This window comes from Dermacentor andersoni, chromosome 3, assembly GCF_023375885.2.
Source record: "Dermacentor andersoni chromosome 3, qqDerAnde1_hic_scaffold, whole genome shotgun sequence".
Lineage (NCBI taxonomy): Eukaryota > Metazoa > Arthropoda > Arachnida > Ixodida > Ixodidae > Dermacentor > Dermacentor andersoni.
Window position 1 is genome coordinate 15,995,650 of NC_092816.1, and position 18,919 is coordinate 16,014,568.

At 51.2% G+C, this 18,919-nt stretch overlaps 1 protein-coding gene across 1 annotated transcript in view; it reads right to left on the reverse strand.

The window, feature by feature from the left end:
* The window catches only part of LOC126520583 (uncharacterized), a 155,959-nt gene that overhangs the window by 33,990 nt on the left and 103,050 nt on the right, over nt 1–18,919 (reverse strand). Inside the window, exon 7 of the mRNA XM_055065578.1 lies at nt 17,056–17,463. Within this exon, the coding sequence (XP_054921553.1) occupies nt 17,056–17,463 (408 nt within the window). The remainder of the gene's footprint in view (nt 1–17,055; nt 17,464–18,919) is intronic.

The window sequence follows — 18,919 nt, forward strand, 5'->3', positions numbered from 1 at the left end:
CGCATTCAGTGAAAATCTACGGAGCCCAGCTCGGCGGTAAGGACACGCCCTGTAGAGGTGATCGGCTTCACCGCAATGAAAACACAAGGGCCTCCGGTCTGCGGTGTGCCATACGTCGCTCTTGCGGGGTGGTCGTGTTTCAGCCATGAATGGCGTACGGCGGGGCCTGAAGTCGCCAGTTGCTTGTTCAACGGCGCGCACACCATGAAAGTCCGGAACGTCGCTCACATCGCGAAAAATCGGGGACAACGAACTTCGCGCTGCTTCCGCATACGACATGCGAGGTTCTGGCTGCCGTACCTCGTCCTGGGGTGTCTCGCTTCGCTCTGGGACTTGGACTGTCTGCCTCATTTCCTCCCGGACGACCTCAGCCAGAGCGAGTCACTGTACCGATGCTGGAGCCACCTGAAGCTTTTGGAGCTCTTCTCGAACAACAAGCCTAATGAGCTCCCGCAAGGCGTCGGTATTGTCCAAGTGCATAGGGAGAGGGTCACGCGATAGGGTCGACACGTCGCGGTTGTACTGCCGTGTTCGCTGCTGCAGTGCCTTTTCCATTGATATGGCTTCCGCGAGAAACTCTGCAACGGTCTTTGGTGGGTTGCGTATTAGGCCACCGAATAACTCTTGCTTGACACTGCGCATCAAGTTCCTGAGCTTCTTTTCTTCCGGCATTGATGAATCCGCGCGTCGGAAAAGTCGGCACATATCTTCAACAAACATTGCGACGCTTTCGTTCGGCCGCTGTACTCTCGCCTGAATTGCAGATTCAGCTCGCTCCTTGCGATCGAGGCTGGCATATGTGTCGATTAGCTGCCGTCGGAATTCTTCCCATGTCGATAGGGCCGCCTCACGGTTCTCAAACGATGTCCGCGCATAGTCCTCGAGGGCAAAGTAGGCGTTGCGTAGCTTGCGCTTTGGAGTCCAGCCGTTGTATTCTGCGACACGCTCAAAGTGATCGAGCCAGTCCTCTACATCCTCGAAGGTGTCCCCATGGAAGGACGTGGGGATTCGCGGCTGGTTGAGGACGACCTCGGTCGGCGCGGTTGAGGAAGATGATGGAACCGATGTACTCATCCTTCTGACGTGGTCGGGTAGCGGCTCGTGCTCAGGTAGCAGTCTTTGAAGTCAGCGGCTTGTCCGTACGTGCACAGGAGTCAGCTCGACCGGACTTCGTACTGGGCTTGTAGACGGTGTTCGATCTGTGAGTGTGTGACCCAGCACCTCCACCAGAAAAATGTAACGTAATGTCCCTACAGAGTGTCTCCAGTGGAAAGGGAAGCGATCAAGCATCAGGTGAAAGAGATGCTCCAAGACGACGTGATCCAACTGTCCACCAGCCCGTGGGCCTCCCCTGTAGTGTTAGTCAGAAAGAAAGACAACACACTGCGCTTCTGTGTAGATTACAGAAAGTTGAACCGTGTCACCAAGCGCGATGTTTATCCATTTCCACGCATCGACAATGCACTGGATCGTCTACAACATGCCAAGTTTTTTTCTTCGTTGGATCTTAAATCAGGGTATTGGCAAATCGAAGTTGATGAACAGGATCGTAAAAAAACAGCGTTTGTGACACCTGACGGCCTTTATGAGTTCAAAGTTCTCCCCTTCGGTCTCTGTTCCGCGCCTGCCACCCTTCAGCGGATGATGGTACCGTGCTTGCTGAACTCAAATGGCAAACCTGCCTCATATACTTGGACGACGTCGTCGTGTTCTCGAGCACGTTCGACGAACATCTCGCACGACTCGAGTGTCCTCGCTGCGATCCATACTGCCGGCCTCACCATCAAGCCTGAAAAATGCTACTTCGGGTTCCAAGAGCTCAAATTTCTTGGCCATGTCATTGGTCCTCAAGGCGTCCGACCAGACCCCGACGAGTTAGCTGCCGTCGCCGAGTTTTCACCACCCACAGACAAGAAGGCTGTTCAACGCTTCCTTGGTTTGTTCGCATATTATAGGCGCTTCGTCGCGGGATTCTCGAGAATTGCTGCGCCTCTGACACGGCTTACACGCGACGATGTGCCTTTCATTTGGGCGGACGAGCCGCAGCAGTCGTTCAATGAAGTACGCAAGCGTTTGCAAGAGGCGCCAATACTTGCTCATTTCGACGAAGACGCTGACACTAAAATTCATACTGACGCCAGCAATTCTGGTCTCGGCGCAGTTCTTGTGCAGTGGCAAGCTGGTGCGGAACGCACCATTGCTTATGCAAGCCGCAGTCTCACCAAGGCTGAGAAAAACTACTCAGCCACTGAAAAAGAATCCTTAGCGGTTGTGTGGGCAATTAGTAAATTCCGACCCTACTTGTACGGTAGACCCTTTAAGGCTGTCAGTGAGCACCACGCGCTGTGCTGGCGTGCCAACCTCAAGGACCCTTCAGGCAGACTAGCACGTTGGAGCCTGCGCCCACAAGAGTACGACATTACAGTTGTCTACCGATCTGGAAGGAAGCACAGTGACGCTGACTGTCACGCGCACCACTCCCTACGACGTCATCGGACCTTGACCATGATTGCCATTTGTCGGCGTTATCGACGCCATAAAAATGGTTGAGCACCAGCGCGCTGACCCTGAGAAGCTGCCGCTGATCGAGCACTTTCAAGGAGTTGAATGTGTTTCACCTCGCTCGCTCGTGCGCGGCTTATCATCATACTACTTGCACAACAACGTCCTTTACAGGAAAAACTGCGGAAGCGGTCCCAATACATACCTCCTTGTCGTGCCGTCGGTACTGCGCCAAGACATTTTGCAAGCGTGCCATGATGAGCCATGCGCAGGTCACCTGGGATTTGCTAAGACATTAACAAGGATACGACAGAAGTATTACTGGCCCCGGCTTTATTCTTCTGTACAACGGTACGTGAAGACCTGCCGCGATTTTCAGCGTCGCAAGAAACCACCAGTCAAACCGGCCGGCTTTCTCCATCCTGTAGACCCTCCTCAAGCACCCTTCCAACAAATAGGAATGGATTTACTTGGGCCATTCCCACTGACTTCTTCGCACAACAGATGGATAGTCGTGGCTACCGACTACTTAACCCGGTACGCCGAAACCTAAGCTATCCCTCAAACAAACTCGTATGAAGTGGCCAAGTTCTTTGTACGCCACATCGCCCTACGACATGGTGCACCGTCTGTTGTCATCACCGACCGCGGTACAGCATTTACAGCGGAACTTATGCAGGACGTTCTCCAGCTGACGCATTGCTCTCGCCGCAAGAGCACTGCGTATCACTCTCAAACCAATCGATTAACTGAACGTCTGAACAGAACGCTGGCTGATATGCTCTCCTTGTATGTCGACGTAGAGCACAAGACGTGGGACGAGATTTTACCCTATGTGACTTTCGCGTATAACGCTGCTGTACAGGAGACTACGCAGTTTACGCCGTTCGAACTTGTATACGGGCGCCACGTCACGTCAACACTTGACGCCATGCTACATCTGGCTGATAATAACCCGACCAGTGAACACGCGGAAGAGTTTGTACAAAGAGCCGAAGAGGCACGCCAGCTTGCTCGGCATCGTATCCGGAGCCAACAGCATACCGACACCCTTCGATACAACCAGGGTCGACGCGACGTCCATTACAATACAGGCGCCTGCGTGTGGGTCTGGACGCCCGTCCGTCGCCGTGGACTCTCGGAAAAGTTGATCCGCCGGTATTTTGGTCCCTACAAGCTTACGCGCCGCCTCAGTGACGTGACCTACGAAGTCGTTCCCTGCAGTTCTGACCCCGGTTCGCTCCGTCGTCGTCCTCGCGCTGAAGTTGTTCATGTAGTGCGCATGAAACCATACTATGCGCGTACGTGAACGCCGAGATGCACCTGAGAAGCTCCATTTCTTATGTCGCTGAAAGACCTTTGTGACGCGACCGAGACTGTCGCTTTTCGCATGGGGGCAATTGACACAAAGATGTGGGGCTCCCGCACCGCAGAACGGCGCGCGCAAAGGTCGGCGCCATGAAAGACGATAAAGTGCGTAAGTTGCACGCTCTTCTTCTGGCCCGCCATTAAAGAGAAACTTCTCTTTTGTAACACTCCGTCTCCAGCCTACGTTACAATATAGTCTAATCGAATAGTATTTTCTATTCAAATGGTATTCGACTTCAGAATTCACTATTAAAAATTATCGAATAGCCGTTTATGTTTGAATGTAAAGCACAACAGCACTTTTGAAGTCTCGAAGGTGAGGGGCCGACGCAAGTGAGATCTCTTATTCCGAATTATTGTGCTGTTGGAGCGTCGTGGCTGTTGCGCAGAGGTGCACCAGTTCCTGGGAGAATTAGCGCACGGGTGCTAATCGATTCTGATGAACAAGTTCCTAGCTTTCATTCAATATAGACACCCCGCTTTGGGCCAGCCTGTAAATCTGCTAACTTGATTCAGGCAAAGAAAACATTTTTTGACAGTATCATCATGTGTGCAACCTATTAAAACTGGGTGCCCAATGTGGTACGACACTTACCGAATGATACGACACTTACCTCCTTCAACGAACACAGCAGATCTACAGATACATCTACGTGTATGTGAGCCATGCTATTGATGATATGTGCTGTTTTATGGCACAAGGGTATGGCCCGAGAGCGCCAGTGAGGCGCTCTTGTTCTTATTGTTCCTATGTTCTTATTATTATTGTTATGATTAAGAATAATTATATTATTATTATATTATTGTATTATTATTATTATTATTATTATTATTATTATTATTATTATTATTATTATTATTATTATTATTATTATTATACTGCACCGGTTAAATGAAAGCAGCCCTTTATAATACAGAAGCTGCTTAGTTGAGCGGATGTACAGTTGGGAACGGCATTAAATTTAGTTATGAAATATAAGTAAGCGCAACATGTTTTTCTCAGAAATCACATTCGAGAATATTTTCTTTCGTTTACACCCCTGAAAAAAGCCGAAGGAAGCAGTTACCTCCTTCTTTTGTACTTTTTAAAAATTAAATTGTGGGGTTTTAGGTGCCAAAACCACTTTCTGATTATGAGGCACGCCGTAGTGGGGGACTCCGGAAATTTCGACCACCAGGGGTTCTTTAACGTGCACCTAAATCTAAGTACACGGGTGTTTTCGCATTTCGCCCCCATCGAAATGCGGCCGCCGTGGCTTTGCACTTTTTAATTAACAAAATTCTGGCGTTTTACGTCTGGCGATATGAGCACGAGGCACCCTGTGTAGTTCACCTGCGGTTCTTTAGCGTGGACCTACAGAGAAGTACACGAATGTTTTTCCATTTCGTTCCCATCGAATTCCGTGACCTGGTTTGTACCCGTGAGCTCGAGTTTAGACGCGCAACGCCATACACTCTAAGAAAAATTTGCACCCTTTGGGATGTATATTTGCCACACAACAATAATCGTCATCTGTCTTGCCCGCATTTCCTTTCTTGAAAACGCTGCGCTCGTTACTTTTCTATCCAAAATGCTCTGTCATGCTGATAACGCGCATGCCGAGCGTGACTTGGAAGCACCGGGCTCGCAGCGTTAAAGAAAGGAAATACGGGCAAGACAGATGACGATTAGTGTAGTGTGGCAAATATACACCCCAAAGGGTGTAAACTTTTCTTAGGTTGTATCCACTTTGTAGCAATTAGGCTAACGCGCCGCCTTTTCTTTTTTTCGTTGTTGTTGTTAAGCATGGGCCGGACAAAAAATTTCACACCGCTTACGGGCCAAAGATTAGCACGTATAATCGCTACCTACAACTGTTTTCGGCGCCCGAGGTCCGACCGCAATAAAAGAACCCCTACCAATTACTCTGCATTGTGTTACGCGAGGAACACAAAACATGAATGGGATGTTGCAGTGCAGTTTTCTTTGGTTCTCGTTTTTCTATAAGAATACTCCCAGTAAATTTGAGTAAAGGGCACTAGATAAGGCAGATATGTTTTATTTGTTTGAAGCGGCGAGCAAGAAGTTTACATATGTTTTTCCTACTGATGGAAAACTATACGCACAAAAATACACGCGAGAGATACATACTGCTTGAAGAACACGTGTTCCCCAAAGGGAACCGTGCAATTAAATAGCATAGTAGAATGAAAACTGACACTGCGGCCGCAATGCACGCGCTATCACCGAGCGGCATTAAAAAATATGAAGTAAAGAAGAGAAAGAAATGAATCTATCGGTAAGGCATAAATTCATGTCATATCCAATTAACACCGTTTGAGCGGCCTGAACGCGTATACCAGAGCGCGAAGTAGTACGAACGACCCTTCCGAGAAGTATCGCCAGCAGTTCCCAACGGCGTGACCTTGATGCGAGCCAATACACTTCGATCGCAGTGTGGAGGATTTTAAAAAAAAAAAGGTCATATGCACCCGTACCATGTACATCTTCATCAAAAACTTGAAGACCGAGATTTTGAAAACAAACTTCACTTCGCCAATTGGATTTTCACGAAATGTTTAGAATAGCCGGACTTTCTCACTCACGTGCTTTGGAGGGATGAGGCTAATTTCTCGAGAAACGCACAAGTTAACCTTCGCAACGCGCAATACTGTCTGGCACAAACACGACACTGATACCAGTGGTCGTTTAATGTGGTGTGCGGTACTTTTGATGGCAACATCATCGGACCCATCTTTTTTGATGATACACTATTTCGACGCAACGCTACGTCAACGACATCCTCGAGGGTCCCGTGAACGACATCTTTTGCAACGTTAAACTTGCACACGTTAGGAACATCTGGTTTCAACACGATGGTGCGCCTGCGCATAGTAGTAGTCAGTCTCGAGCGTGGCTCGACAAGCTTTTTCCTGGACAGTCGATTGTCCGGCACGGACCTGTACCCTAGCCTGCAAGGTCGCCGGACATGACACCGCTGGACTTCTTGTGGGGCTACGTGAAAGATCACGTTGTTACGTTTCGCCTACAACGCGCGGTAATGCCGGCGCGGATGCAACGGACGCCGGGGCTTTGTTCAAAACGGCGGACATTTTGGCCTGTTCGACACCGCCGCAACGCCTACCCGCCAAGCGTGTCCAGGCGTGTTTCAGTGCCACGTGTCTTCGTGTGTGCGTGTGTGTGTGTGTGCCCTCGCTTGTCAAAGCGCGGCAGCCGGGGAGCGGAGTTCCCCGAATGAGGAGCCTGGACGTCTCTCGGCTCAACTGTTCACGCCGTCGTGTGGGTGAAGGTTGGCGATGCGTCACTACACTCGGTTCAGCAGGTCTCTCGGCCCGACAGTTCGCGCCGTCGTGGGCTCCTGCTGCGCCGTCCCGTGACCTTCATCCCGTGACCTTCCCTCCTTCCCTTTTGGACCGCGACGCCGGGAGTATAAGAGCAGCTGCCCCCGGACGCCAAGAGAGAGGCTCCGATTTGTACTGTTGAGTTACGTGCTCTCTCGTCTCTCCACTTCGGTCGACCTGACCGGCCGCTCTTTTGCTATGTTAGAATAAACAAGTTGTTCTGTTACCAGTCTTCTCATGCTTTGCCGGGACCTTCGGATGCTTCCAGTGCCCCAGGCCGCCAGGCCAACGCTACCCTTGGGGCTTGCGACCCATTGGCAATAACGGGCGTCAGCACCGAGACCCCAACAACTCGGGCCAGCGGTGCGATTCCAACATCTGGTTGCCAGCGGTGAGATCGCGACAACGGAGGCCAGCAGCGAAGAGATGCGGTTGACTGTATGCTGAGCAGCACAACGACCATCCGGGAGCAGTGCAACGAGCCCTGTGTGATGACTGGTTGCCTGCAGCGGAACGACTGCGCTGAAGTCTTGGCTGCGAGGTTTGGTGAGTGCGGGACTTTCTTCTTCTGAGTTTTGCCAGGCTTTTGTTAGTGTTAGAAACAGAGCTGGTAATTGTGGTTGTCGTTGCTACCGGGTTAGTTTGCGGCAAGACAATAGTAGGCAGTAGAGAAAGCAGCATTCAGAGCAGCCATGGATTTGAAGTCGTTGCGCAAACCGAAATTGCTGGAGCTTGCGAGAGAGTTGGGTCTGGATGTCTCAGACAAACTCAGAAAACCAGAACTGCTAAGGGCTATTCTTGAGTTAGAAGCTGAGGATGACGAGCTGTCGGAATGCCTTGAGACCATTGAGGAGAGGGAGACGGCAAAAAGACAGGAGCGCGAACTTAAAGAGCAAAAAGAGAAACAGGAGCGTGAACTTAAAGAACAGAAAGAGAAAGATGAGCGCGAACGTAAAGAACAGATAGAACGAGAGCAACAAGAGAAAGAAAGAGAGCGCGACCGTCAACACGCTTTGGAAATGAAGCGTCTCGAGTTAGAGATGGAACGCGCTCGTAATGGAAGTCAGGCACACGGTGCAGGAGAACGAGTATTGTTCAAAATGACTGACCTGATGCGGCCGTTTAAGCTTGGAGAGGACATTGGTTTGTTCCTGGTTAACTTTGAGCGAACGTGCGAGAAGCAGGGGTTCTCTCGGGAAACGTGGCCACAGCGCTTGCTCACTTTGCTACCCGGCGAGGCGGCCGACGTAGTCGCTCGCTTGGAGAGAGAGGAGGCAGAGGATTTCGACAAAGTGAAATCGAGTCTGCTAAAAAAGTACCGGCTGTCAGCGGAGGCGTTCCGTCGGAAGTTTCGGGAAAATGAGAAAGGCAAAAGTGAGTCATATACAGAGTTTGCGTACAAGCTTATGTCAAACATGCAGGAGTGGCTCAAAGAAGAGAAAGCGTTTGGTGACCACGAGAAAGTTCTACAGTGTTTCGGGCTAGAACAGTTTTATAGTCGGTTACCTGAGAACGTGCGGTACTGGGTCTTGGATAGGCCAGACGTTAGTACGGTGGCTCGAGCCGCTGAGCTAGCCGAGGAGTTTGTGACGCGTCGGGCTCGCGGAGCTAAGGACGGTCAAAAGGGTGAATTTGGCTCCAAGTTTGAGAGGCCAAAGTTCACGCCCATGAGAGCAAAGGGGGACACACGTAGCGCGGATGCGAGTGAAAGCAGTCCGACCGAACGTAAGGAGACGGCGGCAACCGAAGCCGAACGCAGAAAGCGGTTCGAGACGAGGCAAGCGCGCGTTTGTTATACGTGCCAGAAGCCGGGTCACTTTTCGGCGCAGTGTCCAGAAACAAAAACACAAGTCGTGTTTTTGTCTATATGCAGCACTGACGAGAACATGAAGCTTCTCGAGCCTTACATGCGAGACCTCCTCGTGAACGGGAAAGAGTGCCGAGTGCTTCGCGATTCCGCAGCTACAATGGATGTAGTTCACCCCTCTTACGTAGAACCCGAAATGTTCACGGGCGAGTGCGCATGGATCAAGCAAGCAGTGGAAGCTCATAGCGTGTGTCTGCCGGTAGCAAAAGTGCTTATTGAAGGACCTTTCGGAGCACTTGAGACGGAGGCCGCAGTGTCATCTATGCTGCCCCCCCAGTACCCGTACCTATTTTCGAACAGGTCCGATCACCTCCTGCGCGAGAAGGGGCTTTTGTTTGGTGAGGCTAGCGTTCAGGCCTTAACCAGATCGAAGGTTCGGGAGCTCGCTGCAAAGGCGGTAGTTGCGGGGCCGACGTTGTTGAACGATGAGAAAGGGTCAGAGGCGCAGCAAGCTGGTATTCAGAGCACGCCCGAACTGAATAAAATTGAGCCTGTAGCGTTAAAGGCAGCAGATACTGGAGAGGAAATTCCCGACACGGGAAAGTTAGAAGAGCTGTCTCCAGATTTGCTCATCGCGCCTACGTCAGACGGACTTAACAGGTTGCTAAAAGTCAGCCGGTCGGCTTTGATAGCCGAGCAAAAGAAGGATGGCAGCCTCGAAAACATACGCTGCATTATCAAGGAAGGTATCGCCAAGAAAAATGCTCGCTTTGTGGAAAGAGGTGGGGTCCTGTACCGGAAGTATCTAGACCGCAGAGGAGTGGAGTTCGATCAGCTGATCGTGCCTCAATGCTATCGTCAGGATCTGTTGCGCTTGTCGCATGGGGGTTCGTGGTCCGGACACCTAGGAGTTAAGAAAACTAAGGACCGTCTCTTGCAGGAGTACTATTGGCCAGGGTGTTTTCGGGACGCAGACCACTTTGTGAAGACATGCGACACCTGTCAGCGGGTGGGCAAGCCAGGGGACAAATCGAGGGCGCCGTTGAAGTTGGTACCTATCATTACGGAGCCTTTTAGACGGCTCGTTATTGATACAGTGGGACCTCTGCCGGTAACAGCCACGGGGTACCGACACATTTTGACTGTGATCTGCCCAGCGACAAAGTTCCCTGAAGCAGTGCCGCTTAAAGAACTCAACTCAGTTGAGATAGTCAATGCACTACTGTCCATATTTGCGCGAGTTGGTTTTCCTGCAGAAATCCAGTCAGATCAGGGTACAGTGTTTACTAGCGCTTTGACGACAGCCTTTCTCGAAAGGTGCGGGGTAAAGCTGTTACACAGCTCAGTGCACCACCCCCAGTCGAATTCCGTTGAGAAGCTCCACTCCGTCATGAAGCGCGTGTTGAGAGCATTGTGTTTTGAACATCAAACTGACTGGGAGCTGTGTCTGCCTGGAGTGATGTTTGCTTTAAGAACCGCGCCGCATGCGGCTACGGGGTTCTCGCCAGCTGAGCTGGTGTACGGTCGCTCGCTGCGATCTCCGCTTCGCATGCTTCGAGAATCATGGGAAGGCAGGGGCGACGACCCAGTCGTGGTAGAGTACGTGCTTAAGCTCCTCGAACGCTTAAGAAGGGCACAGGAGTTGTCAGGTGAAGCAATGGCAGAAGCCCAGCAGAGGGCCAAGGTTTATTATGATCGGACAGCCAGGGCCCGTCGTTTTGAGGTGGGCGATGAGGTCATGATATTGCGCACATCGCTAAAGAACAAACTCGACGTGCAGTGGGAGGGCCCAGCACGGATTGTTCAAAAACTGTCGGACGTTAACTACGTGGTGAGTCTGCCAGGAAAGCGGAAAGCACAGCAAGTTTACCACTGTAATCTGCTCAAACCCTATAAGCAACGGGAAGCAGTGGTGTGCATGATGGTAAACGTGCCCAAAGAGCTTCCGGTCGAGCTTCCGGGACTAGGCTCAGTGACGAACAGGAAAGACACCGATCAAGTCATTAGTGACTTAATAAGTAAAGCATCGCTGTCGCCTGAGCAGAAAACCGAACTACACCAGCTCTTACAAGAGTTTCAAGGTCTGTTCTCTGAGAGGCCTGGTAGGACTTCTGTCCTTACTCATGACATAGAACTTACCTCCCCAGAGCCAGTACGATCCAAGGCGTACCGGGTGTCACCCCGCCAGAGCGATATTATGGAGGCTGAGGTAAAGAAAATGCTACAGCTCGGTGTTATTGAAGCGGGTGAGAGTGATTATACCTCCCCTTTGATTTTAGTTGAGGTACCGGGCAAGGAACCTCGTCCTTGCGTCGACTACCGCAGGCTTAATTCCATCACTAAGGATCAAATTTATCCGATCCCTAACATCGAGGAGCGCCTTGAGAGAGTGAGTAGCGCTCAGTTTATTTCCACCCTAGATCTTGTCAGGGGTTATTGGCAGGTTCCACTTACAGAAGAGGCTAGTAGGTATGCGGCATTCATTTCACCAATGGGGACATTCCGTCCTAAAGTTTTGAGTTTTGGTTTGAAGAACGCGCCATACTGCTTTTCAAGCCTCATGGATAAAGTGTTGCGGGGACAGCAAGAATTCGCTTTACCGTATCTAGACGACGTAGCGATATTCTCCGCATCCTGGCCGGAACATATGGCGCACTTGCGGGCAGTGCTAACCCGCCTGCGCGATGCGGGCTTGACAGTCAAGGCTCCCAAGTGCCAGTTAGCACAGGCCGAGGTTGTCTACCTCGGACACGTGATTGGTCGGGGTCGTCGCCGCCCCTCTGAAATAAAGGTGGCCGCTGTGCGAGACTTCCCGCAACCGCGCACGAAGACCGATATTCGGTCGTTCTTAGGTGTCGCCGGCTACTATCAGAGGTACATCCCCAGGTACTCGGATATCGCGGCTCCCTTGACGGATGCTCTAAGAAAGACAGAGCCGCAAACAGTCGTCTGGGATGAGACGAAGGAAAGAGCTTTTAGCGCCCTAAAGAGCGCCCTAACAAGCCAGCCTGTGCTACGATCGCCCGACTACACAAAAGGGTTCGTTGTTCAGTGTGATGCTAGTGAGCGAGGCATGGGCGTTGTACTGTGCCAACGGGAAAATGGAGAAGTAGAACACCCCGTCCTGTATGCTAGTCGTAAGCTGACGAGTCGTGAGCAGGCGTATAGCGCCACCGAGAAAGAGTGTGCGTGTATCGTGTGGGCCGTTCAGAAATTGTCATGTTACCTAGCTGGCTCGAGGTTTATCATTGAGACGGATCACTGCCCTCTCCAATGGCTGCAGACCATCTCTCCCAAAAATGGCCGCCTCCTGCGCTGGAGCCTCGCTTTGCAACAATATTCCTTTGAGGTGCGTTACAAAAAGGGGAGTCTCAACGGTAACGCCGATGGCTTAAGTCGAAGCCCCTAACGTGGGAATCAGCCTCAAAATTGCTTGTTACTGATGTTTTTCTTCCTGAGGCAGGATTTTTAACCTATTGCTTTTGTGTAGTGTTTCAAAGTGATGATGTGCTTTCTAGTGCAATTTTCCGATTTGTGGACGCGTTCTGAGTGCTGCTAAACTACTGTAAGGAACTAGGCAGCAGTAAAAAAGGGGAAAGAGCCTGGCAGGGCTTAGTGAGGGTTGTGCCGTGCTTGCTGACTGAGCGGTTGACTTTTGGCGTGGTTCTAACGCTTGCCGGAAACGAGAACAAAAATGTCAACTCTCCCGAAGTCACTTTGCAGTGTCCTGTGTGCACCTGAACGTGAGAACGAGGCCTTCTCTGTGCGCTGCGCTCAAGAAACGCCCAAGGACGCCCAACTTCGGTTATGAGCATCATCGAGCGACATCCCTCCGGACAGCGGATGCAGTCCCCTGACCATCGGGATCTCCTTCCCCCGGCGGGGCGGTCTGTTACGTTTCGCCTACAACGCGCGGTAATGCCGGCGCGGATGCAACGGACGCCGGGGCTTTGTTCAAAACGGCGGACATTTTGGCCTGTTCGACACCGCCGCAACGCCTACCCGCCAAGCGTGTCCAGGCGTGTTTCAGTGCCACGTGTCTTCGTGTGTGCGTGTGTGTGTGTGTGCCCTCGCTTGTCAAAGCGCGGCAGCCGGGGAGCGGAGTTCCCCGAATGAGGAGCCTGGACGTCTCTCGGCTCAACTGTTCACGCCGTCGTGTGGGTGAAGGTTGGCGATGCGTCACTACACTCGGTTCAGCAGGTCTCTCGGCCCGACAGTTCGCGCCGTCGTGGGCTCCTGCTGCGCCGTCCCGTGACCTTCATCCCGTGACCTTCCCTCCTTCCCTTTTGGACCGCGACGCCGGGAGTATAAGAGCAGCTGCCCCCGGACGCCAAGAGAGAGGCTCCGATTTGTACTGTTGAGTTACGTGCTCTCTCGTCTCTCCACTTCGGTCGACCTGACCGGCCGCTCTTTTGCTATGTTAGAATAAACAAGTTGTTCTGTTACCAGTCTTCTCATGCTTTGCCGGGACCTTCGGATGCTTCCAGTGCCCCAGGCCGCCAGGCCAACGCTACCCTTGGGGCTTGCGACCCATTGGCAATAACGGGCGTCAGCACCGAGACCCCAACAACTCGGGCCAGCGGTGCGATTCCAACAACGTGTATAGCAGCGAAACTATACCACACCGGACGCCCTACAGGCAAAAGTAAGCAGAGCCTGCCGCGAGATTCCAACGTCGTTGCTGAAAGCTGCAACAGCACAAGTGTTGGAAAGATGCAAGTACTGTATTGCTTCAGACGGTGACCTGTTTGAGTATGTGCTAGAAGTGGCAATAGAAGACAACCGCTCAAACCGGATGGAAAACGTGACTGTTTAACGCAGCTTCATGGTTTCATCCAATCCCTAAATAAAGAAAGCTTGCGACAAAGATAGAAATAGGTAAGGAACTGCTTTGTTTTACCTCTTTTCTGGAGTTCAAGAGACAGAAAAGGTAAATGCACCTTTGGATGTTTCACTCTTAAAAAGGTTGCACCCTTTGGTGTGTATATTTGTCCCACAATAATAATCGTCATCTGCCTTGCTTGCGTTTCCTTTCTTGAAAACGCCGCGCCCGCTACTTTCCAGTCGGGAATGCTATGTCATGCTGATAAGATAGATAGATAAACTTTATTAAAATAATAATCAGAAAAACCGCTAATGGTCGGGGCCCTTAGTCCAGGGCTCCGCTGGCTCTTGCCATATTCTCAGCTCTCTTAATCAGCTTGAGCTGGTCGTCGAGGGCCGAGCTGGACAGCAGTGCCTCCCATTGCTCCCTCGTTATGTTCGTGTCTGGGTGTTCTATGTTGTGTAGTGTGCACTCCCACGTAATGTGGTATAGGGTTGGTGTGTCCCCACACCATGGGAATTCGTCCCTGTAAGCTGTGGGGTGTATCCGATGTAATATGTGTAGGTTCGTGTAAGTGCCTGTCTGGAGCCTACGCCAGGCAGCGGCTTTTTCTGTCGTTAGGTTTCGATGGGGTGGTGGATATCGCAAGCGACGCCCTCTGTGGTAGTTCACGATGGCTGAATACTCGAGGTCGACAGGGTCCAGGTCTTCTGCAGCCGGCGTGATGAGTGCTCGGTTATGTACGAATCCTCGAGCTGCTCTGTCGGCTTGCAGGTTGCCCGTGATGCCAGTGTGGCCCGGTATCCAGATGATGGTTTGGGTGGTGAAGTCCTCAGAGTCCTCCTTGAGTATTCCGGCTAGGACTTGTGCAGCAGGTCTTCCAATTCTACCCTGTAGGAAGTTGCGACAGGCCTGCTGGGAATCCGTGAGGATCGTCAATGGTTGGTTTGCGTGTAGGCCCTCGCGGATGGCTAACGCTGATAACACGCATGCCGTTCGTTGCTGGGAAGTACCGGGCTCGCCGCGTTAAAGAAAGGAAATGCGGACCAGACAGATGACGATTATCGTTGTGTGGCAATAGGGTGTAATTTTGCTTAAAAGTGTACGTGCTTTTGGTTTATTTTTTATTGAAATAAACACCTGGATAGCTCTTTTCTGTTCTTCCGAGAGCTGCCATATTTCTTTTTCTTTTTTTCGTGCTCTTTCCCGCACTGTATATATTTTTTAATTGGTTGAATTTCTTTTGTAGCTTTGTTTCACGATACGCGAAGGTTAAAGCTATCCCGAGTGCTTCATGATCGAGCACAACATTCTTGCGTCCGCAGATGCTGACGCTTATCGCACCACGCTAGTTCGGTCGCGAAACCTCTCGAGCCATCCTACATGACGAATCCTAATACGGTGCGGCGATAAACGAATGCAGCCGTATGTCTTTCAAAGGTTGCTTGGCGGCGCTAGAGTAGTGGCTTGCGAGCGCGCATCTATTTCATATTTCGCGGGCTCCTGTTTTTTATTGGAAAAAACAACCAGGCACACTTCAGCACGAAATGCATTTAATGCAATTAATATTTCATGATTAAAAGAAAATACTGGCTGTAAGTACACGCGACTGCCGCTACTATGCCGTCGGTACGATTTCTCTAGAGCTCCACGTGTTTTTAAAAAATGTTGGTCCAAGTTAACGGGGACACCCGGTATAGTATACAAGCAAAATAACTCCCTGCGCTACTTTTTGGTTACGTGACGGTAAACGAATTATTTGCGCTGTTTTGGTGTCGAGCAACGCTACATGCTTTTCCTGCACCCACTTTCAGAGCCAAATTAAAAATATATTTTTTGTTTGTGGGATACAAGCATGCTTGTTTCCATCGCTATGACACACAATCTTCTCACTGCCACCACAATCAAAAGGCATGTTCCGAGCAGTAGACAGTCCTTTTAATTACCTAGAAAAATTAAGCCCCGCGCTGTAGGTACGTTGCCACAAAAAAAGAAAAAAGAAACTGGATCGCGAACTAATTAAGCGGCGAGAACACAGCGCACGCTAAGCTATCAGCACTCGGCGAACTCTGTCCCCGCGCCATACACAGCCGCAGCCGCAATTACCCCCCCCCCCCCCCCCCCCCCGTTTGTTCGGTCGCCCTTTGTCCATCGCCATTTGTCGGAGGACACACGTTGGGATCGGACACTCGGCGTGATGAACGATAAGTATGGAAAATGAAATGGAACTTTACAAATGAATGCCATATGCATGGACTGCTCATGCTTTCGGCGATCGCTCGACTTACCTGCATTTCTTTGACGCGCCGGTGGGGGCTCACTAGGCTGCCTTGATGCGCGCGCTCTACCGATCAGTAGGGCGCCTGAACGCTGTCCTCCTCGCATGCAGGCACTCTACCGATCAGAGGAACGCTTGTCACTGGGCACCAGCGCAAAGAAACGCTTTTCTGGTGTTTCCGCGTGCGTGCGGCCGCGAGCGTTATGCGAAATCAGATGATTGCAGCGCTCCGCCGGCACGCTCACGGAACTTGTTAGGCCGCTATAAAGCGAGCTCGACGACGAGCATAAGGATATCCGTTTACAGCTGCACTATAGAAAGCGCTGTGAAAGACGCGGAAGACAACGTTTTTCGCGGTCCTTCGGCGGTGCGCTGCGGGGGTTCGCATCGACTTACTCAGTGGTTATTGACAGCACACCGCAGCCTTCCCAAACGGCTAATGTCGGCCGTGAGGGAGGGCAATCGTTATAACGAAGCGACGGGTGTACCGAAGCAACTTCGTTATAGCGAGGTTTTACTGCAGCTGCCGCTTCAAAAGTAGTCTATGCGACCATTTAAACCTGTATGCCAAAAATTAAGCTTAGATGGTTTAATTTAGTGCCTTTTTATCCATTTTTAGAACACTGATTCAGTCCTTAATTGCGGTCGATACTACCCAAGAAATGAATGTTTGAAGCACAACTGTATTTCATTTTTCAGTTCGAGTGTAAACATAACAAGAACAGTAATTTTTGAGGCTGATAAAGAAAAGAAGGAAACGTGGAGTTATACAAAGGGTCTAAGCTTAAAACAATCAATAACGCGTTCACAGGAATCACCCATCACGTCCGCTCAACCAACGGAAACGCAGTATGGCGATTACAGAGCATGCACACTCCATTAAGAGCGGAGATGAGTGTCGCGCATGCTGAGGAGGAAGGCATGCATGCCCACCTTGGATCTGTGGGTCCGCAGACTGCTATCCGACGCGAAGCCCTTGCCGCATATGTTGCAGTGGAAGGGTCGGCTCTTGGCGCGTTCCATTTGGCTGTCATGATTTCGCAAATGCTGCTGCAGGTTGGACAGCTGGATGAATGCCCGGCCACACTCGGCGACATGGCACTTGTAGGGCCGCTCGCCGGTGTGCAGGCGCGTGTGCTGCTGCACGTGCGAGAGCTGCTTGAAGCGGCGCTCGCAGTAGGAGCACTTGTACGGTTTTTCGCCCGTGTGGATGCGCACGTGCTGCGCCAGCTGGTGCGTCGACGAGAACGACTTGAGGCATTGGGTGCACTGGTGCGGCTTCAGGTCGCCCCGGTGGGCTTCGCGCGAGTGCTGCTGCATCGCAGACTTGTGCGCGAACACCTGCGCACGCAGAGAGAGACGGTGTACTCGCGACATCCGCAGTGGAGCGCTCTCTGAGCCATGCGCTCGTTCCTTCAGACGAAAGGACACCCCTATGACCCACGCTAGGAATGAGGGAAGGACAAGCGACGCCTATGACGTAACACTTGGGCCAGCGGAGGCGATCAAGTGGCAGGTTAAACGACTATATACAGGTGTCGTGCGGTGGAACAATAAGGCTCGCGAGGGCACCACACGGTGAAGACCCCACGCGACGCCACCTGCCGAACCCTCTTCTGCAAAGGCACGATCAGCGAGCCCTACATGACTAGGGACGAACGTTGTCGCAGTCGAGAGCTCTGCTATAGACAAGGGAAGGCTTGACTTAACAATTTCGAGCAAAGTGCGCGTTTCTCGTCACCACAGGCAAGAGAACTTTGTCTCGCCCTCCATTGGCGCCTTGCAATAGTGGATAAGAGCCCTCATAGAACTGCTCGAAAAGCGCTTTGACGAGCGCCGGCCTCTGTGCCGCTACCGAGACAGGCGCAAGCCCTGGCGAGAATACTTTTTGAGCAGTGTCTCGCATTCGAGTCACTGAAAAGCGCCATCAGCAGAAGCGACCAGCATGACGGCGGTGTCATGCTGATCATGTAGACAAAATCATGTACACAAGTGTCATGTACACAAAATCTACATGACACTTCTCTCGCTTGGAGAGTGGTTTAATCTGAAGCGAGAATAGATTACGTAATCGGTGCAGTGAGACAAGAATTTTCCCTGGCAGACGAGCATACGTGTTCGGTGTGCACTCCCCCCTCCTGGGCTACGCTCCTAAATGGGTGTCAAGAAATGTGAGCGCACCCTTTTAAGACGTGTGGTAGCACACATCCCACATAAAGCCACTCGAACTTTAGTAAGGAGCATGCTTTAGTAACTTTGACAGTGGGTGGAGCGGCTAGTTTCGGTATTGGCAATAAAGCGTCGCCATAACACTGGTAGCCAAAGGAAGACCCAATAACTTTTGCATATTTGGCTCTATATTTTCAATCAACAAAACAATAAAGTGATGATGTGTAGAAATAAAATGTGCTTTTCGCTATTTCCTTTTGCGGCACCTTTAGTTAGTCGCTTCATTCGTTGCGCCAACGGGCGGCGCTTTCGCTCTTCCCTCTTCGGTTGCCACTCTTGTCGTCTGCTGCTGCTGCCGCTTTCTGTGTACGTGCACGTTTTTTCGTGTGATCTGTAGTTTAAAACTTTCTTTCTGTGCCTGCCAATGTTCCAGCAATGTCGGAAATACTGCGGAAAAGAAACAACGTTTGCTGCGCGGCTATGTGATGTGTCAACTCGGGAAGCAATACAAGGACGAAATTTTTCCGTTTCCCAGCGAACAAGAGGTAAGCACACTTTTTCTGCAGTCGTTATGAAGAAACAAGCGCTGTGCTTATCAAAACAGCACATAGGATGAAGCGAAAAATCT